Raw genomic sequence first — 22136 nt, forward strand, 5'->3', positions numbered from 1 at the left:
ATTCCCAAGGGAGAAGCATTTCACTACGGGGAGGAAGATGAGGGACCCGGAAACCAGCCTCTGCCTCCACCCCCGCCATGCTCTTGAGGGTCCAGGCGAAGAGCCAGCCAAAATAATATTCAACGGGGAAGAGAGCTGAGCGGCAGTCACAAGGCAGGGCACAGGCAACCGCTGTCAATGCCTCCCCCTGACGGTGGTGGAGAACGAGGGGCAACCCCATCTGGTAACAGCCAAGATGCCTTTGATCTCTCTGTTCTCTTTGGAATGCGGAGAGGTGGGCAATTTACCCCCATGCTCCCCTTGCTCTAGTGTCTAACAAGGAGAGACGCTGGCATGTTGAAAGCAGTAACAAGCAAGCTTTCTGGAGCCAGAAAACTCTGAGCTGGAATGGAGACCTGCCACTTGTGAATGGAGACCCCTTGGCCAAGTGCCATAACCACGCCAAGGCTCAGTGTTTGCTCATCTATAAAATGGGGATAAGGGTCATAATATCTCAACATAAGCTTACTGAGAGGATTAAGTGACATAAAGCACATGGAGCGCTTGACACCATTTGTGACATCCAGCAGAGCCCAGGAAACATCCAGTAATATTAGCAGGACGTAGTAACAGTGGCAGAGGCAGCTTTGGATGGCAGAAGCCCTCACCCCAGTTTTCCCCCAGCGTGGCCACTCTGGAGTCCCTTCTACAGTCTGGATTCTTCAAATCCATTTCCTACTCCTTCTGGGTGCCCTGCTCCATGTCCCAGGACCCCTTGCTGTTAAGATACCAGTCACTAAGTTCTAGTCAATGGACCGACTGGGCAGAAGTGATGTGAATGGTTTCCAGGACTGCTCCCACAAAGCCACCCCTCGCGGTCCTTATTTCTCACTCCCCTTCTGTCAGGGGATCCTTGGATGCCAAGGATTCAGCAGAGACCATCGTGGCCCCCTAGAGGATGGCAGGTCCATCCACAGGTAGGAGGCAAGGTTCCCAAATCACCGTGTGAAAAAAGTCCCATCCCGGCCTCATCCCACCCCACATACGCCACTAATGTCACTTTATATAAGCAACACATGAACTGCTACTGTGTTAAGTCATTGACGTGTTGGGGTGCCTTGCTACAGTAGCTAGCCTTGCCTGACTCATACATGTAATTAATCATGCCTTCAGATGGACTCACAGGTCCCTGTTGACTCATTGCTTCTGTGACCACTGCATGCACCAGAGAGTCTACATACCATAATACGGCTGCAGAGAAAAGTCAGCAGCTATGACTGGTTAGGCATGGTAAGCACGCGAGGAAGAACAAGCAGCAGCAACTCAAGAAAAGCAGTGGAGGGACCATTGGTCTAGAAGAAAGAAGACAGCCCAGAAGGAATATCAGCTGTGCTGATGGTCAACTACAAGTTCTTCATAACAATAGTGTAGTGTCCTGGAAAGAGCATGGTCTTTGAGGCCATGTAGACTAGAATCCAAGTCTATCCATGACTTCCTTAGGAAAGTAAAACTCTCTGAGCTTCAGTTTCCACATCTGCAAAGTGTGGGAGGCAGCCCCTGCCTCTGTGTTCCAAGACACCATGTTGGTATCTTGAAACTAGCCATGGTGGGGATATTCATACCATAGGAATTGGCAAATACTACAAATAGGCATTTTCTCCCTAGAGATTAAACACTCACCAGCCCATTAATGGATAAACAGGAGTCAGCTAAGTAGAACAGGAGAGGAAAGACAAGGAAAGAGAATTCCAGGCAGATCGAAGACCATCTGTGACAAGAAGAAAGTCCCATGTGGCTGGCTCTAGAACACTGGGGAAGAGAGGCTAAGAGGAACCCATGGAAGGGGCCAGGAGCCAGATCTGGTAGAAGGACCATCCTCCATGATAGCTATTTGTTCTAGTCATCTATTGCTGCATAACAAATCATCTCAAAATGTAGTGGTTTAAAACAATCATTTTATTTTGTTTACCAATTTTAAGTCAGGAAATCGGGAAGGGATGAGCTAGCTGGAACATCTTTGATTGTGTCAGTTGGGGGTGGAGGATCCATTTCCAAGATGGATTCTTCCCACCATGTCTGGTGCCTTGATACTCCTTGGAGAGTATCTCTCCCTACCCCTCATCGTCATACAGCACCTCAGACTCCAAGCCTGTCCCTGTAGCTTGGACTTCACAGGATGGTGATCTCAGGACAGACATCTTTATTTTTTTTTTTTTAAGATTATTTATTTATTTATTTATTTATTTGACAGAGAGAGAGATCACAAGTAGATGGAGAGGCAGGCAGAGAGAGAGAGAGAAAGAGGGAAGCAGGCTCCCTGCTGAACAGAGAGCCCGATGCGGGACTCGATCCCAGGACCCTGAGATCATGACCTGAGCCAAAGGCAGCGGCTCAATGCACTGAGCCACCCAGGTGCCCAGGACAATCACACATCTTATACATGATGGCTGGCTTCTCAAAAACCAGTGTTCCTGGAGACCCAGAGGGAACCTGGAAGGGTTCTTCTGACCTAGTCTCAGAAGTCCTAGAGTCATCCCCACCTCATTCCACTAGTGACAAGCAAGTCACAGGCTAGATTCAAAGCAGGGAGATACCCAAGAGCATGAATACCAGGAGGCTTGGTTTGTCAAGGGCCTTCTCTGAGGACTAGCCACCCACCATCACTGACTGGCAGACCCGCACCACCTGCTCTCCAAGAGCCCCCGGAAGTTACACAGGTCAGAAAAGGAGAACTACCAGCCCTGTCCACAAGGGGCAGCAGAGGCATTATGCTCCACGAGGATGGGCAGAACACACAGTGGGGAGGGTCAGAGGACAGAGGAAGGCCTGGCTCAGACAAAGAAGTGCAGAAGGCTTCCCAGGAAGGTGACACTCCCAGCAAGTGAGCCAAGCCTCAAAGAATGGGGGAGGTAAAAAAGTTAAAAGGGAAGGTGTGAGCCATCCCTGAGGTCACACCCGGCCTTCTACCACACCTGGACCACCCATGGGCCAGGCCAGGCCATCTGCACACTTCCCAGTACATGCATGTCACTCAGCCCTGGGCACTCTCAGGCAGCAACACAGCCAAAGCAGCTCCTGCCTCTGCCAGCTCATCACTAGGCCCATGAGCCCCATCCAGTGCACCAGAGCTCAGGGAGGGGCCGTGGGGTGTAGACCTGTTTACTCTGGCCCGACCTCCTCACCCAGAACCAGCAGGCACCACGACCAGCGGAAAGGCCAGTTATGCAAGCGCCCTGCAGCAGCCTGCCAGCCCCAGAGATCCGGCCTGGCCGACGGGCCCGGTAGTGATACCGCTGTGGCCTACCGGGCAGGCCTGGGCTCCCACTGCCATTTTCCATATAGGTGCAGGGTGCTCTGCTGACAAACACCTGGGGACAGCAGAGGCCGTGGGAGGGAGCTAAAAATAGCACAGTTGGCAAAGGAAAGGCCTTTTCCAAATCCTCTGGATCCTGTTATTCCTCTTGCACATGCTCTAGGGACACACACAGGCCAGCCCCCAGCATTCGCTCTTCTCCAGGGTAAGAACAAGTGTGGGCGCCAAGGAGCCCTTTTCCATCATGTCAGGACAGCACCATTGTCAGAAGTCATAGAAACAGCCTGTCCCAGAGCTGGGCCAAGGCTGGATCCACTTTCACACCCCTACATCCCCAGTGGTCTCTGTCTGGCCACCCCCTCTCTGACCAATTCTCAGAGTTCTCCACCTCTTCCAGACCTCAAGTTCTTGATGTTTCTCTTACTTGTTTGGCCATTGAGAATTAAGGGCCTTGCACTTTTTGAAATTTCTTACGTAAGTATATACAACCCAGCTAGACACTTTAGAAAAGCCACCTGTGTGGACGTGTGAGATCTACACTGCACAATTGCAGGGGCATCGGTCATGACTATGACTGGTAAATGGTGCCCCCAGGAAGCAGGTAGTGTGGGTACTGGCATTGCCCAGGAGGAAACAATGCCTTATACAAGTCTATTTCCCTGGGAGAAGGACAGCCATGCTAATAAAGACTCATAGACTGACCACTTCGTCTCCTGCTTCCAGATATTCCATGCATGGGCTCTGGCAGACGCAAGACCACAATACCCAACGGTCTAGAAAGAAATCCATATTGTGATACAATAATGTATTTCCAGGCTGTGGAGGTGGAGAGTGGCAATGAATCGATCTTTCAAAGGCAAGGGAAGATTCATAACCACTGCATGAGTTAGCACTACCTTCTTTTGAGTGCACAGATTAAATTCTCTGCCCTACCGACATCTGAAATGTGCTTTATTTATAACAGACTGGGGAATTCAGATATAGTTATATGCTTTTCATAGAATTCCCATTCTTTTAATAACACAGTTTCAGAGTTTCAAATATGAGCAAATAGCATGTGGGAATAATAATGCATCATGCCACATCAGGACGCTTACATTTACAGTTTAACGACAAGGCTTTGCCTGTGGGTGTCAAACTTTTCCACTCTTCATGCTCTCCTGCAGGGGCATGCACAAATACACACATACCATACACCCCTCAAGATTTTAAAAATACACTTGAATTCAGCACCCTACTCCTAATATCTCCTGTGCATGTGTTAATATCAAAAACAGTGGTTGTGGGGTGTCTGGGTGGCTCAGTAGGTTAAGTGGCTGCCTTCAGCTCCTGTCATGATCCCAGGGTTCTGGGATTGGGCCCCACGTCAGGCTCCTTGCTCAGTGGGGAGCCTGCTTCTCCCCTGCTCGCCATTCCCCTTGCTTGTGCTTGCTCTCTGCCTCTCTCTCTCACTCACTCTGTCAAATAAATAAATAAAATCTTAAAAAAGAAAATAGTGGTTGTATTCAAAACTTCAAGGAAGACTGATACTTGGAAACATGCCCCATATTTATTCTGCACCTCCAAATACCCCCCAAAAGAGAGACATGGCACATGTGCCATAGTTCCTAAAGTCTATGTATTATCTGATATGAATCTCAGAGAAGCCCTAGAGTTGTGCAGCAAGCAACCTATACAACTGCACACAGCATACCTGCCAATCAGGTAGAGAAAAGGTGATGATCCCATGTTCCAGCAAGAAAGAACAAGACTTAGAGAGATTAAAAGGACTAGATAACCTCTAAGGTTCATTTCTATCCTCACAGTATATAATTCTCTGAATTTGTCTAAGGGATCTCAGACCTCATTTAGGGACGATGCAGGAATCTCCCCACACCAGCTCTTCTTTTCAGTACTATCTATGCCCTCATGTTTTCCCTACTCTGGCATGGATGAGCTTGCAGGTATATAGGGCAAGGGGGAGACATACAGGCTCCAGTGCCTGCCTGCCTGAACTCAAACCTGACTCCACCCCTCACGCCTGTGACCCTGGGCAAGTTACTCAATCTCTCCATGCTTCAGTTTCCTAATCTGTAAAGTGATGGTAGTGCCACCACCTATTTTGTTGGATTTTATGAGGATTAAGTAAGATAATGCAAAGAGCCTAGATATCACCAGACACATAGTAAGCACCCAAAGTCTGTTATCCAAAAATTCATCTAGATATATAGATATATTCTATGTGCCTCAGTGTTCTGATCTATAAAATGGGAATTATAAACATGGTTACTCCATAGGACTATTTTGAAGCTTAGCTAAAATAAACATAAGGAGCTTAAAACAGTGATGCATAGTAAGTACTCGAAAAAAGAGTTTATTAATTTTCTTCCCTAAAAAGTCCGTTACTCCAGTTCACATGGACTTAACCAAAACAAAAGCACCAATAAGGGTAGGGAACCATGCCATGTCTGCGGAGGAGGAGCACATGGCCAAGAAAGGCTGTCTGAGAGCGGACTGCTGTTTGCTACAACAGGTGACAGACAGGATGTATTAGAGATTAGAGGTCTTTGCTTTAAATTGGTTCTTCCGGAAGTCAGGAAGTACAGTACGGAGGAGTGTAGGTGAAGAGGTGCCCGAGAGGTGGGGAGACAAGCAGGGAACCGCTCGCTTGCAGGTTTCTCTTTTCACCATTAGAATCCTTTGAAAGCCCTGCCTTGCATTTAAATAGCACCATCCCCTAGAGATGGCTGTTTCAGCTTCATTACAGTCTGTGTTCATAGAGTACAAATAGAAACCTTTGTGATTTTATTAGTTTCCATGCAACTCAGAAGAGATTTGCATGATAACATTTCAGCTCCTGACTTAAAGAAGGGAGCAATTAAAAATATAGCGCTGGCACTGCCTGTCACCAGAAAATGAAAAGGTACCCAGAGTTGTAGAAATCTGTCATATCTGGTTCGTGGCTATAAATCAACCATTCAGTACAGCAGATACAATAACTACCCTCTCAATTTTCAGTTTCGTTTTGTAAGAAATACTCACAGGATGTCCGTACCCTCTGATATGAGCGTAACGACACGACAGAAAAATCTAAAGAAGTTCTTTTGTCCGGGCATCGTCAAGCCCTACACACATTGCCAGTTCACTCGGTAATACCCAAAAGCTATCTGGAACCTTGCAGATCTGTGAAGCGCTGGTGTCATGTGTCTGTGACAAGTTAAAATACAATCCGTGGCCCCCGGTAGCATGATCTTACTGATGTTATGTAACCCAAGACTACTTGGTCCGTTGTCTTATACTAGCCGCTCACAGTTTGGGGGCGGGGAGATTTCATTTCAGAAGTTATTGAGAGTGTGGGGCTCCTCCCTTCAGATACTTGCTCCTTTACCACGGAAGCTCTGATCATCCCATCCTGACTTCTGGAGGCTGGAATGCTCCATGGAACAGAGCCAAGAGGAGCATTCTCACTCCAGGGTTGCCTTCTGGGGCCAGTCAAGGAAAAGCATCAAAGAAGGTTGATTTGCCCAAACTTCTCTTTAATGAGAGGTTTCTTTTTATGCCCAACCTCCACAAAGCCAGCCTATCACAGTGCACCAATTACAGTCTGTAATCTAAGTCGTCTTCAGCCTTGCCTCCACACCAAAAAGTATAACTAAAACCCCAACAGTGATGTGGCTCTTTCCTTAGAAGTAATAGCAGTGTCCTAAAATCCTACTTCTGAGATTTTTTTTTTAATGACAAGTTTGAGGGTATTCCCAAAAAGGTCTATATCCTTAGATCATAATTCTTAAATATGCCACCTCATCAAAGCCAGTACTGAGGGGCGCCTGGGTGGCTCAGTGGGTTAAGCCTCTGCCTTCAGCTCAGGTCATGATCCCAGGGGCCTGGGATCGAGTCCCACATTGGGCTCTCTGCTCAGCAGGGAGCCTGCTTCTCCTCATCTCTCTCTCTGTCTGTCTCTCTGCCTATTTGTGATCTCTCTCTCTGTCAAATAAATAAATAAAATCTTTAAAAAAAAAAAAAAAAAAGCCAGTACTGATGTCTTGGGGACACATCAGTCCAATTTCACTCTCATGATTTATAATAGAACCAGAGCTGTCCGTCTGCCTTGAATGATTTGCTCTTGGGTTCTTCATCAGGTACAAATGATAATTTTATTTTTTATTTTTTTTAAAGATTTTATTTATTTATTTGACAGAGAGAGAGATCACAAGTAGTTAGAGAGGAAGGCAGGGGAAGGGATAAGCAGGATCCCTGCTGAGCATAGAACCAGATGTGGGGCTCGATCCCAGGACCCTGAGATCATGACCTGAGTCAAAGGCAGAGGCTTAACCCAATGAGACACCCAGGCGCCCCACAAATGATAATTTTAGAATCTGATGGAAGAAGTGGTTATATATTGAGATCACTGAATCAGAGAACATATAAGAAAACTGAGGCCCAGCGACAATGACTTGCCTAAGACACCAGAGCCACTCACAGGTCAAAAATCAAAACTCCAGCAGCCTTTAACTTCACTCTAAGAATAGACACTGTTGGAGCACCTGGGTGGCTCAGTGGGTTAAATCTCTGCCCTCGGCTCAGGTCATGATCTCAGGGTCCTGGGATCGAGCCCCACATCTGGTTCTCTGCTCAGCAGGGAGCCTGCTTCCCCTTCTCTCTCTGCCCGCTTCTCTGCCTACTTGTGATCTCTCTCCCCTCTGTCAAATAATAAATAAATTCTTAAAAAAAAAAAAAAAAGAATAGATACCATTAAACCAGGCTCCAGGGGCAGAAGGAGGGTTGTTCTGTCTGTTCTCGGTGTGGACACCATCTAAATCAAAAGAGGTCAGGCTGGGTGCTTCTCATGGGGCTGCCATTTACCAACCCCTAGAGGAAAATTACTAGCTGCCCCAAGGACAAACATGAGCACCACAGTGAAGAATGTGTCTGGGAAGAAAATGTGCCCAAAGATAATGGGAGGTCATCTCCAGGAGGTAGGGTTTGAAGGAATTTTTTTTCCTTTTTTTTTTTTTAATTCTGGTAAAACAGGCATAGCATAGAACTTAACCATCCTAACTGTACATCTAAGTGTACAGTTCAGGAGTATTAAGCACATTCACATTTTTGGGCAGAATGTTTCCATTTTGCCAAACTGAAACTTTGCACCCATTACACAACTCCCCATTCCCCCCTGCCATAGTCCCTTGTAACCACTATTCTACTTCTATCTTTACGAATTTGACTATTCTAGGTAATTCATATAAATAGAACCATACAGTGTTTGTCCTTTAGTGCCTGGCCCATTTTACTTAGCATAACATCGTCAAGGTTCATCCATGTTGTAGCATGTTTTAGAAATTCCTTTCTTTATACAGCTGAATAATATGCCGCTGTATGTATATAGTACATTTTGTTTTTTCATTCATCTGTCAGTGAACATTTGGGTGGCTTCCACCTTTTGGCTTTTATGAATAATGCTACTATGAACATGGGTGTGCAAATATCTTCTTTTGGAGTCGTACCCAGAAGTGGAATTGTTGAATCATATGGTAATCCAATTTTTAATTTTTTTTTTTTTTGAGGAACCACCAAACTTTTTTCCACAGTGACTGTATCATTTTATATTCCCATCAACAGTGCATAAGGATTCCAAGTCCTCACAGCTTAGCCAACACTTGTTATTTTCTGAGTTGGTTTTTTTTAATAGTAGCCATCCCAGAGGGTATGAGGTGTCTTTTTTTCCTTCCTGATGCCTTGCTGTACATTGCTACAATGAATATACAGTCCACTTACAATTAAGGATAAAAGTATAAAACACTGCAGTTAAAGAAATCTTAAAGATGAATTAAAGACCTGAATTTAAGACTCGAAACCACAAAACTACTAGAAGAAAACACAGGCAATAAGCTTCGTGACATCAGTCTTGGCCATGATGTACTCGATTTGACACTAAAAACAAAGGCAACAAAAGCGAAAATGGACAAGTGGAATTACATCAAACTAAACAAACCTTTGTGCAACAAAGGAAACCACAACAAAATGAAAACGCAACCTGCTGACTGGGAGAAAATCCTTGCAAATCATATATCTGATAAGGGGTTAATATCCAAAATATGTAACAAACATATATAATTCAATAACAAAGGAGAAACAAAAGCAAACAAACTGATATTTAAAAATGGGCAGAAGATTTGAATGGATACTTCTCCAAAGAGGGCATCCAGAAGGCCAACAGATGCTCAACATCACTCATCATCAGGGAGATGCAAACCAAAACTACAATGAGAGGCGCCTGGGGGTGCTCAGTGGGTTTAAGCCTCTGCATTCTGCTCAGGTCATGATCTCAGCATCCTGGGATCAAGCCCCACGTAGTGCTCCCCACTCAGCGGAGAGTCTGCTTCTCCCTCTCCTTCTGCCTGCCACTCCCCCTGCTTGTGCTCTCTCTCTGCCTCTCTGTCAAATAAATAAATAAAATCTTTTTTTAAAAAAACTACAATGAGCTCTCACCTCACACCAGTTAGAATGGCTATTATCAGAAAGAGAAAGAGAAAAGGGAACCCATGTACACTGTTGGTGAGAATGTAAACTGGTGCAGCCACTCTGGAAAACACTATGGAGATTCCTCAAAAATATTTAAAAATAGAATTACCATATGATACAGCAATTCCATTTAGGGGCATTTATCCAAAGAAACCAAAAACACTAATCAAAAAGATATTTGCACCCCCATGTTCATTACAGCATTATTTACAATAAGCAAGATACAGAAACAACCTAAGTGTCCATTGACAGAGGAATGGATAAAGAAAATGTGATAGATGACAGAAAGATAGACAGACGGACAATGGAGTATTATTCAGCTATAAAAAAGAAATCTTGCCATTTACCATGGATGGTACTGAGGGCATTATGCTAAGTAGTAAAAAATAAGTCAGACAGAAAAAGAGAAATACCATTCGATCTCACTTATATGTGAAATCTCCAAAAGAAAAAAAAAAGGGTCAAAGATAACAGAACAGACTGGTAGTTGCCAAAGCTGGGAATGCAGGGTGTAAGAAATAGGTAAAGAAAGATACAAACTTGCCGTTATAAAATCAGTAAGTCATGGGGATCTACTGCATAACAAAGCAACTATTATTAAAATACTATGTTGCATATTCAAAAATTGTTACAAGAATAGATCTTAAAAGACCTCATAGCAAGAAAAAAATTCTGTAACCATATATGGTGACAGATACTAGACTTACTGTCGTGATCATTTCACAAGATATAAATATCAAATTATTACATTTGCACCTGAAAGTAATATAGTACTGTATTCCAACTATACCTCAATTAAAAAAAAAAAAAAAAAGAAATCTTATGAGGAAAATAGGGTTGAACATGAGCTTAAGGAAAGGATGCCATTTTTAAGACTGAAACAAACCACTGACTTCTCTTGTGGGCTAAAGACACCATTCCTACACCCTTTGAGAATCTTACACTGATCAGCTGTGGCTGAAACAATCCAGAGGAGAAATGGCCATAATTCATGGGTAGACAAAACAGTTCCTGGGAGCCCTTTCCTAAAACACTTTATGAAAACACAAAGAAGGAAAAAAAAACAATGTATATAAAGCTGTTGTCAGAAAATGTTGGTCATGAAAATCCCCAGCACTTGGATAAACCAAACCTTCCAAACCTTCCCACAAGCCTGAGAGCCCTTTCTCTGAGTTCTCCACTTGAGGATCACTGGATACCCACTTTTTCTCCTTCCAGAGCCATAAAGGGTATATACTCCAAAGTCACAGAAAGGGAAAACAAGTCAGGGCAGCGGGTTCTCCCCAAGAAGGGCAGGGTTCTGCTCCTGAATAACAGGTACAAAAAAAGATCCCCATGGGGCCTGGGACCCCAGTCTCTGAGCCACGGGCCACCCAGGCTTCATACTATCACTTAGCTAGACAATACTTCTCACTGGAAGTGCTAAAATCTTCCAAAAGTGAAATCAGTCCTTCTACTGGTCTTTACATAATGCCTCACTCCTTGGAGGTAAGGTCACTTACTCACTCATTGTCCTGACTTACTCATTAAGACAAAGGTGGAGGAACTGAAAACAAAATCCATCTGATTACATATTTAACCGACCTCTAACTCTCGAAGAGAAGCTCTGTGTTTCGTTGTGTGAGCATTTCCCTCTACCCCTACTCTCCCTCGTCTTCTCCTCGTCAAGGTTCTCTTTTCTTTTCTGGTTTCTTTCTGTTACACAGAATAGGAGAAATGGCGACAGTGGTATATGGAAGCCAAGAGAAGAGGTAAGAAGAGTGTGTGGGAGAAACAACACTTAATCTTAAGGAGAAGCTCTACTTAAATGGTGCAAAAAGAGCAGAAAGTCTCCTTCGGGAACAGCCAACACCTAAAAGGCAGAGTTCAACGGAGGCATCTTCACAAAGGATCCACACTCTACATCTGGATTCCAGGAATGGCCCCAGAATCATATCTGCTCCCAGCCAAGCCCAACACTGAACTGTGAAGGGAACTAAACGTTGGAGCATAGAGCATGTGTCACCAACAAAAAGGTGACCTGAAGGCTGGGGCACAGCCAAAACCTCCACCCATAGCTTCCAACAAGACCAGACACATTCTGGAGGGCAAATGATCAGAACCAACAGTGAAATGGGCCACTTTCCAAACTGTAGGGAATAGGACAAGGAGAAATGTCACAACCCCTGGTGAAGGACACCAGGAAATCATTAAGAGAAAAAAAAAAGTAGCCTGAGAAGGGGAGACGCCCCAGCAATATTGCCGATTTTAACCACCACCCAGCCCTGGGCCTTCTTGGGCTGGATTTAGAACCTGAAATCTATCATCCACCAAGATTTGTTCTGTGTGTCATGGAAACAGACCAGGAAAAAAGAGGGGTTAGTGCCAAGAGAAAGATCTTTCCATTCATTCCAGAGTGGGTTGTCCTCCATGAAAGAGCGGCCTCAGCAGATCATGAACAACTCCAACCCCTCTGATGATGGCACACAGGGCTCCCAGCACTGGCACTGGGGAGGAAGTGGAACCCAGGCCCTAAATCTCCCTTCCACCTCTATGCCTTTGTAATACCATGTGCTTCTAAGCTAGCGAGATCAAGTCCCTGTCTGCTGTCCACTGATCTGCCAACTTCAGTCTCTGCTCCCAGACTTGGCAGGAGTCACTATGGAAGAAGAGAAGGAAGGAGGTAGGGCCGCAGGAAGGAGAGAAGAGAGGAATACAGGCATTTCAGCTAATTACCTTTGAAAGGTCCAGAGTAAACCAGATCTGGGGCCCTCGGAAAACCAGGTATGGAGGCCCATGAAACAGCAAGGAGAATACAAAGTGAATGAGATGTCTTAAATAATTTCGCATTTGGCCATGTAAAGAAGCATTAGTCATACAGGTAATGCGATCTTACAGGGAGATGAGGATGTTAAGTATATCCATTCTGGACCTAGAGTGTCAACTACATTTCCAAATTGGCAATTAGACAAAGACAATCACCAAAGAACGCCGAAAACAAAGCACATTCCATCTTTCATTATTCTGAAGCTGCCTTTCCCTCCCCTGCCTGACCCATCCAGTGCACAAACACCTGTCCATCAGGAACTAAAGCCTTGCTGCCCACTGGCTGAGAGAGAGACCTGGGTGGTACAAGTAACTGAAACCCAGGAAAGATTCAAGCATCATCATGTCACCAAATCAAGCCCCTCCCTTTCACCCAGACTTTTTCAGTAGCTTCTAATGAATTACCCAGAAAAAGCAGCAAAATGTATTTGCACCCCCCGCACTCCCATCCAGCCCCCAGCTCAGCACTGTGGAAAGGGCCTTCCCAACACAGGGGTGTGCTTGTGTTTATAGGACTCAGTTCCTGCCCTCAACAAGTTTGCAGGCAACTCAGAGACCAAACATCTGCATGCCCCAGGAGAACACAACTGGCTCCTTCCTCTCACCCTGTCACAGAAAATCACAACGGGGTCTTCTTTTTTCCCTGGCACCAGCTCGGTTTTGGGCTCGTAAAAGCAAGATCAACAACCACAATCATAACTGTAACATTAATCTGAGGACCTATTCTGGACATTGTGCTAAGCCCGTCTTCATTCTGACTCTGATGATGCTTTTGTCTGAGAGTTTACTCCAGCTTCTCTTTGACAATGGAACGACATGAACAGAACACAAGGAAAAAGTCCCTGACAGTGGGAGCTGCAAAGGACCATGCTAAGGTGACAAAAGGAGCTCCTTTCCATGTCACCTGCTAGAATCCTTCAGAAGAACAGCTGGAGCGGGGAAGGCTCTGGGCTTCCCCTCACCTGCCCTGGTCTCCCCACACTTGGGATCTGTGTTGAGTCCAACCCTTTTAAGCTGAACCCTCCATTTGGGAAGGCCCACCCAGGTCCCTGCGGAAAATCAGGCTTGCAGTTCTGCTGCCCGCTGACTTTAAGCACCCAGAGGGAACAGCCGGCAGCCAGCTTCCTGGAGCTTCACCACAGTGCGGCCCTGGCAACACCACGAGCCTTTAATTTAGCAAGAAGGTGGTCTGGCTGAGTTGGCCTCCCGGACTTCGGGAAGCCTCACCCCTTGCCGTGTAACCAACTGGCGCGAGGGAGAGCCCACACATTGCTGGGCGGGCCACACACAGACCACATTCTGTACGTCCTCAGAACATGGCCCTGGCAGCCACCCCCCACCCCCAGACCAGCAGCGCTTGTGGGTTCCTCGGGAGCAGGCACCCGAACAGTAGCTCTCACAGGAAGGGCCCAGACACAGCACATAATGGCCCAGAGGGGCCTGAGCTCAACCCGGTCTGCATAGCAGGGACCCACTAGCCACCCTCTCCCACCCCTGTCTACAATACCTCAGAATCACAAGCTACATTTTAATGGCTCCGCAGGGGATTCCTATGCATAGTAAGGTGGGAGAAGCCCCAGGACTAGACCAACAAATATTCTCTCTGGCCCTTGGAAGCAGAGATCTGATATCCAACTGAACGAACATTCCTTGAGAATTCTACCCAGAATGCTAGGACATCCCTGCTCTGAGGCTAAGATTCCTTCCCTGTGCGCCCAGGGCCAGGAGTCCCCCCACTCAAGAAGCATTTCAAAAAAAGAGGCACTTTCGGTCTGCTCTCTGCAGGGTCCAGAAAGGCTGTGGAATTTCAAAGGTCCTGCATGAGGCCTGACCTTGTCTGACCCCTGGATTCATGTCCACGAAGGCCAGGATTCCCCGCAGGGCCCGGGACCTGCAACGTCACTGCATAAGGGCAGTCCTTTCCACCGGAGCCACAGAAGCAGCCCTCGGGGGCTCCATGGCTCTGAAGGCCCAAGAAGGTGGGGTGGGCTGCTGTGATACACAAGTTGCCATGGCACCGCCACCATGAGCTAGGACACCCTGGCTGCCCACTTCAAGCAAGGGGTCCTGGCACCGCAGTCCAGGGCCAGCCTATTTCAATGGCACACTTCTCTTGCCCTAGTGAGACAGAGAGAGAGACCCAAAGCAAGCACTTACTCCCCACTACCAGGTACCCAATGAATGTCCCATCCAGGAAGAACAGTAGCAAGGCAAACAGAGGTCCACTTGGTCTTGGCTTTGGAATTCTTTCTGCCCCACGCCAAATGATAGGGCAGCTCTTCCTTTCCTTTGATGCACGCTGGGTTACGTCCCCAGCACACTTGGAAACAGAGTCAGTCCAAGGCTTCAGGGCACCAGTGTCCTCCTAGGAAAGTCTATAGAATAGGGCTGGATAGAGTACCTACCCCACAGGGCTGTGCTCTGTGACAACCCCCAATTTGCAGCTGCGGAAACGGAGGCACAAAGCAGCAAAGTCTTTGCCCAAGGTCATAGGCTGACTCTTGGGTGTGCCACAGCGAGCTTGATGGCTGGGCAAGTCAGCTCAGAGGGAGCACAGTTAAGCTCAGCTTAACCAATTTCTCTACCACAGGACTTCTCCGAGCCTGTGATGTGACTCTCCCAGGGGCTGCTCAGGTGTGCCATGACTCGCATCGTTTTTCACAAGGTAAAGGCAAGTACTGCCCTGAACACACTTTGGGAAACCCTGTTCTGAGGAAAGCTGGTGCGGGTACGGAGAACCCTGGCCAGGGAATGGTGACATCATCGGACATTATCAGGGAATGGTGATATCATCAGACATCATCAGGGAATGGTGACATCATCAGGGGAACAGGTCTGTGAGCTCCGGACTGGGGTAACAGGGATGGATGTGGTCCCTTAATGGTGTGACATTGGCCAGCCCTGCCCATCTACCAAACAGCTCACATGATCTAGGTCTACCACTCCTAGACCCAGGGGGTAAATATAGTCGACACCAGGCCACTGAGGTCCCCACCATCCAAACAGCCGCCGTCAAAACACAGGAGCCCTCACTGGCTGCCCCGCCCCACCCGGCAGCCTGCAACGGCCGAGAGCCATGAGCCCAAATCTCAGTCTGACCTGAAGTGGTTGTTGGACCCACAGACAGCGGACTTCAGAGTCTAGAGGTTCCTTCTGGGCCAGGAAAAAAGTTCTATGTGCTGCAGTCTGTGCGCCCCGGGGCCAAAATCGTTGAAGGAATCGAGGAGAAAACAAACTGACCGCTCCATGGAGCTAGTTACAGGGAGCCTGCTCAGTGCCAGGCACCAGCTGGGCACTCTATATCCACGGTTGTTACTCGTCATAAGCATCCTACCAAGGACGCACCATTATGCTCCTTCTACACATGAAGAAATCAAGGCTCCAGATGGCTGCCAGCTAAAGACGCCCTGGTCATAAGTGTGAGATCCCGGATCCGCACTTGGGTCCGACTGCCCAGTCCCTCACAGAGTATGCATTTCCACAGAGAGAGCCAGGAATGGGAAGCAAACACCCTCTGCTCAAGGAAAGGTCAGTGGGAACTCCCCTGTGACTGGGACCGGAGAGCTTCTCCAAGGCCACACTAAGTGATCTAACCAGAGAGAATTAGCTGAAGGTCGTCCAGTTGCCGGCAATCTCCAAGTCGAGGTGAGGCAGCAGGGCCAATCTGGACTCAAGAATTCTGAGGCACTGGAGCTCCAGCCCTGATTGGATACGTTGGACCAGACCCTGGGGAGTTACCAAGCCATAATGGGATCTGATATTTATATTAGTCATGAACCTGACAGAGAAAACGTGTTGTTTTCTCAGACACGGCCATGGAGACGACACCTCAATAATTCATTACATGCACACCGGGCTTGATTAAGCCCAAACTTCTACAGGGAGGACAGCTCAGACTGAGAGCGGGTGTAATCCTAGTTCTGGCCACGTTCAAGTTCCCCAGAGGAAGCCACAGCTCCCTCAGAAAGCTGGCCTCGGTTTCCCCAGACTAATCTGAAGAGAAGCAGACCATGTGCTGGAAGAGGAGAAGGCGGGAATCAAGACGCAGAGGCACTCCAAGGCTGAATTCCTAAAGAATGTGCCAGAAAAGCTGAAAAACACATTCTGGGCTAGAAACTTTTCCCATAGTTTCTCAACTCCTTCCAAGCACTGACACTGAATCACAGAGCAGGAAGGGGCATCAGAAGCTGCAGAATTTAATCTCCACATCTGAAACACAAGGAAAAAGAGCCCAGCGATGTTAAATGACTTCTTCAAGGTCACGGCCCTCTCCAGGCTGCCTAGGCTGCTCACTGTTCACTACAGTCTCAAAACGTCACAGCCTCGTGAGCACAGACCTCTGATGAAACCCAACAGAGAAAAACAATAATGTGAAAAAGGACGGCAAAGAACACAGTTCTGGATGATTGTGCCCAAGTTCCCAACAGGGGAATATGTGATTAGTGCTCTCAGTCCCCCTCCAAAAAAAGTCCACATACCATTCTTTTCAAAACAGTAAAGTCACTCCCCACTGGAGATTCAGAGGCCAAAGGTGTGAATCAGATGAGAAGCCCCATGAGACACGCCCATCGTCCTGGCTTCCTTTGATCAAAAAAGATGGTGCTCTCCCAGAGGCCAAACACTTGTGATGTCAGGACACCCTGTGGAGACTGACCTCCCATGGAATTTCAGATGCTAGACACCTGCCCTCCGAGGGACCCCAGCTCCTGGTCAAACCATCTCAGGACTGAATGAGGGTGAGGACGAGCACAGCTGAGGGCCGACAGACTTCTGTGCATAAGCAGTCTCGATTTGCTTGGGAAGCTTAGCTAGCACTAAAATCATTATTCCAAGCTTAGGCCAGATGTATTCTTCTGTACCACACTTCGACAACTATCAAATACTTGAAAAGTCAAAAGAATGAAGAACAAAAAACCATGATGGCAGTAAAAATACAGCCCTCGGGGGTAGAAAGAAAAGCTCTGAAAAGGCCTAAGTTACTATTAAGGAGCTGGCTACGCATGGTTCAAGCGACCAAATCAACGTGCAGTTGTTAAGAGATTCTGGGCGTGTTTTAAAGTGCACGCTAATGGTATTAAAAGTGACCTGACCTCGGTCCTCCACTCGCCTCATAAGCTCCCAACCAACTGCAAGCATCTCTCATCCCAAGCTGATTTTTTGTAGAAACTTCCAGTTATGTCAAGTCAGCCAGTCTCAGAGCTACAAAGTATAGCCTAGTAGACAGGGATCGCTTTTTCTAATGATCATTGCCAAAAATCTCTTTTCTTGAGACGATTGACACAAGTTATGCTTGGTCATCACTTATGAAAGAGACTCTGTGTGTGAACAGTCCCATCAACATTTCCTCCCCGGGATTGCCGTGACATCCATGGACCCCTAGGGTAAAAGGGCATGGAAGCCGTGTTTAAAACCCCACAATCACAAAAACACCGCAACTTATTTTGACTCATTGAAAAAGTCTTCGTTCTGATCGAGAATGCCCAATTCCTTAAGGAGGAGGAGGTTGTTAAAAAACTGCTCCCAAACCACTCCGTGGTTTTGAACGTTTTAGATGCCCACGACCAGGAGCTATCCCTCCCCTAAGGCCAGACACAGACTCTCAGTAAAGGAAAAAAGCAAACAACTCCAGGACTGAAGACCGTGAGAGGAGGACATGAGAGAACATGTCTACCAACGAGGAGTTAAGAGGAAGGCTAAGGCAAGAAGCATGGTCTCGGGGTCTCATGGTTCGGAGTCTGCTTAGCCTGTTTGCGTCTCTGGAAGGTGGGCGGTTTCCCACCTGGACAAGTAAGGAGAGACCTCTGTGTGGAGGAGGGAACTCCAAAGCTGCCTGGCCAACATCTGGAAGCCTCCGGAGAAGTGGGAGGAGGAGGAAGAGAGAGATGGCTTTTATTTTTCTCCCTTATTTCCAACACACCAGTATTTTCCAAAACACAAATGTGCTGCCACAAAACACAGCTGAGCTCCAGCACCCAGCGCGGTGTATAATTAATGATCAGGAGAGAGAGAGCCTGGGTTCCTCCTTGTCCTTCACCCACAGCCCCTGGCTTCCCTACTTCCCATAGCAACTAAGGAGGCTGCTACAAGTTGCGGAGCCCTGTGGAAGTTTGAGGGGTCCTGGCATTAACTTTACTAGAAGGTGTGCGACCCAGACCTGCCTCTACCTTGAACGGGTCCCCTATTCCCTTTGATCTCCCCTCCCTCCGAAAATGTTGGCGCCGTGAAGTCCCCTTACTCAAACACAATGCAGCTCGGTCCCTCTTTTTTCCAGTTCTTTCTTTTCCATTCTGCAGTTTTCTGTGAAAAACTGCCCCGGCCCCTCACCTTCAGCCAGTGCGCGGAGGGGGGGTGGGAGGGGAGGACATCTCTAGGGACACGGCGACAGACCAGGCAGTCAGCCTAGCAACCATACTTAAGGTGTAGTGAGCCTCGGTGGTGGTGGGCGTCTCTGCGCCAGGAATAGCTTAAGCCGACATCCAGCCACCTCAAAAGCGCCGGGGAGGAGGCTCCGCGCGAAACCGCGGCCTCGGAGGCTCTCGCGCGGACCTCCTTGCTCCAGCTCCCCGCCGCCGGCGGCATTTCCGGGGACCTAGGGAAGGTGGCGTGGGGGCGAGAATACAGAGGCTGAAGAACTTGGGGCGGGGTATGTTCCACGAGAATATCTAAGGGATGGGGAGGAAGGTGACATCAGATGTGCGACCTCGCCACATTCCTAAAGTGGCAACCTCCGTGGGTTGCCTCCAAAACTGGGATGCAGCTCCCCAACTTTTCCTCGCTGTCCCCGAGGTCCCCACACTTCCTCTGGCCAGGTTCCTCCCCCGGGATTTCCCAGTCCAAAAAATTTTCTCCCCTGCCCTAAGGGTTTCCCCTGCCGACCGACTCCACGAACTCGTCTCCCCAACAGGTTTCTGGAGTGCGGGCCGACGTGCTCCCCCCTCTCCCACCACCAGGAGCCCGGCCGCGACGGGCGAGGCGGGCGGCACACGCACCGGGTGGCGCCCCCGCGGCCTCGGGCCCCGCGTGCTCCGCTCTCCTTACCCCGCATCCCGGCCCCCGAGCGGCGCGCGTTCTCCCCCACCCCCGCCCGGCCCCAACCGCAGCCGCCCGCAACCCCGCCGTAAACAAGGGGACGGGACTGGGCGTCCGCGTCCCGGAGCGCACCGGTCGGGGGCCACTCCTCAGCCCCGGCGCGCCGCCCGCCGCGCCAAGCGGGGCGCGGGGAGAGCGGAGGGAAGGGCAGGCGGCGCGGGGAAGGCAGGCAGGGATGGAAGGCGGCACGGCGCGGTGAGGAGCGAGGAGGTGGGCTGGCGCAGGGGGCGGGCGCCCGGGGCGCGCGTTACCTTCGTCTTGCCCCCGCAGTGGCAGCAAACGGTCCACAGGTACTTGAGCGTCCGCCAGAGCAAGATGATGAAGAGGCCCCCGAAGAAAGTCACCATGGAGGAGGCCAGGAAAGCCCACCACATGCGCTGGCCCCGGCTGTCGCACGGCACCTCCATGGTCACCGGGATGATGAGCGCATCCATCTTGGGCTCGTGGACCGAGGACGAGGAGGAAGAGGAGGAGGAGGAAGAAGAGGAGGAGGAAGAGGAGGAGGAGGAGGAGGACGCGTCTAGGCTGAGATGGTTCGCGTGGATATTGCTACTCATTCTAAGACTGCTGCCTCCGCCGCCGCCGCCGCCGCCGCTGCTGCTGCTGCCGCCGCCGCCGCCGCCACCATTTGCCATAGCTAGCAACGGGCAGCCGGCGCAGGGGCTCGGGGGAGCTCCTCCCGCCGCCAGCGCCACCCCGAACACCCATCAACAGCCATATTGCTGCTACTGCTGCCGCCGCCGCCGCCGCCGCCGCGGAGCGCGGAGAGGGGGCGGGGAGGCGCCTGGGCTCGGGGCGCTGTGCGCGACCTGGCGGGGTGCGCCGAGATATATACGGCGGGCCGCCGCCGCCCGCCCTCCCCCCGGCCGCCTGCCGGGGGGGAGGGGATGGAGCGCGCGGGCAGCTCCCCGCCCCGGCCCGCGCCCCGCTCGCCCGGGGCTACGCCGGCCCCGAGCGCAGAGAGCCAGGGGGCGCCGCGGGCCGCCCGCGCCCGGGGTCTGCGCCGCCCCCGGGCCCGCCCCGGCTCCACGCGCCGGCCCGCCGTGCGCCACGCGAGTGCACTGCGCTCCGGACCGGGACCCTCCCCGCGCGCAGCCGGCGCCGCTCACCCGCCGCTCCTGGCTTATTAGGCGGCAACTAGTTAATAATGGGTAATCAGCCCCCTCCTCCGGGACGCCCCCGCGTCAGCCAGCCGTACCCGGCTGCGCTCGGCTCCGGCTCGCCGCCCCTGCACGCGTCGGGCCACGGAAGGTCCGCGGCGTCCGGCTGCCGGGCCGCCCCGGCCGCTAGCCCATGCCCCCCGGGATCCCTGAGCCGCGTCGCCACGCCGCTGAGCCTCCTCGGCCTCCGCTCGTTCTTCCTCCTCGCCTCCTCCGGCTCCTCCTCGTCCCCGTCCTCGCCGCCCGAGCCTCTTCGGCGCGCTCCCCGCGCTCCCCGCAGCCGCCAGCAGCGGCAGCTGCAGCAACTGGAGCGGGCGCGGGCTCAGGCCGCCTGAGGCGAGAGGGGAGGAGGCTTGCACCGCCGGCACGCCTCGGCTCGGAGCTGGACCGGGGGCAGACTGACCCCTCCGCGGCCCCCTGGCACGAGCCCCTGAGCCCCACAACGCAAGGTAGAGCGCCCCGAATCAAGACTCGGGATCGGGCGCCTCTCTCCAAGGTGCTGCGCCCCCAGCCGAGCAACCCGGGGGGACCCGAAGAGGACGGTTGGGCACCTATGGCCGGCGGTTTTTGCCAAAGGATCCCCCGGTGGGGAGGGAAGGAGCTATCGACACCACAAGCCGGACACTCCCCAAATTCTCGGGCTTTGGGAGTGAGGAGGACCCTTCTGGATATACACCCTAGTTCGACCCCCTCTGGCCTCTAGTTCTCTCTTCCCTATCCCCTTCCTAAGTGCCCCAGTGCCCCACGCATAGCTGGAGGCTGGCGGGTGGTCTTTGGCCCTTGACAGCAGCAGGTGGTTTTTCTGCATTTTCTTTATTAAGGGACAGAGGCTGCCTATCTCTTCGGTAAAAAGAAATGAGCAAGGGGGACCTGGCCTCAGGGATGGTGCAGGCTACAATAGACAATTGAGTTCCCCAAAGTCACTCCCCCTTTATCTAGCCCCAGACCCCACTGTGTGAAGAGGGCAGCTGGGAGAAGGGGCCATTCAAGCCTCCCATTCCCCATTTAGGGTCTTCCCTCCTACCCCCACCTTTAAAGAGGAGGGGAAGCCTGGTTTTGTTCAGCAGACTCTATCCCTACACCACAGGGGAAAACCTCTTGTGATGCTCTCAAAAATTTTGCTCCCTCTGTACACTGCTCTTCCTCTTGGCTACCAGCTGGACTACAAGTTTTTCCAGTGCTAATTAGGAAGAAGATGGTCACACTCTCCCCTCATTACCCACAGTGGTTTCCCCAAAGTTTCCAGCTCATTAGTTTAAGACTAATTGGAATTATCAAGTTCCTTTCAG

General features: G+C 50.1%; 1 protein-coding gene across 8 annotated transcripts in view; it reads right to left on the reverse strand.

Annotated features, from left to right (window-relative positions):
- Nucleotides 1-20597, reverse strand: part of KCNMA1 (potassium calcium-activated channel subfamily M alpha 1) — a 725872-nt gene extending 705275 nt beyond the window's left edge. For all 8 annotated transcript variants that reach the window (XM_059397886.1, XM_059397885.1, XM_059397883.1 and 5 more), the window contains exon 1: nt 19939-20597. In XM_059397886.1, the coding sequence (XP_059253869.1) occupies nt 19939-20322 (384 nt within the window). In that variant the 5' untranslated portion in view covers nt 20323-20597. The remainder of the gene's footprint in view (nt 1-19938) is intronic.
- Between the last annotated feature and the right edge of the window lie 1539 nt (nt 20598-22136).

This window comes from Mustela nigripes, chromosome 4, assembly GCF_022355385.1.
Source record: "Mustela nigripes isolate SB6536 chromosome 4, MUSNIG.SB6536, whole genome shotgun sequence".
Classification (NCBI taxonomy): Eukaryota; Metazoa; Chordata; class Mammalia; order Carnivora; family Mustelidae; genus Mustela; species Mustela nigripes.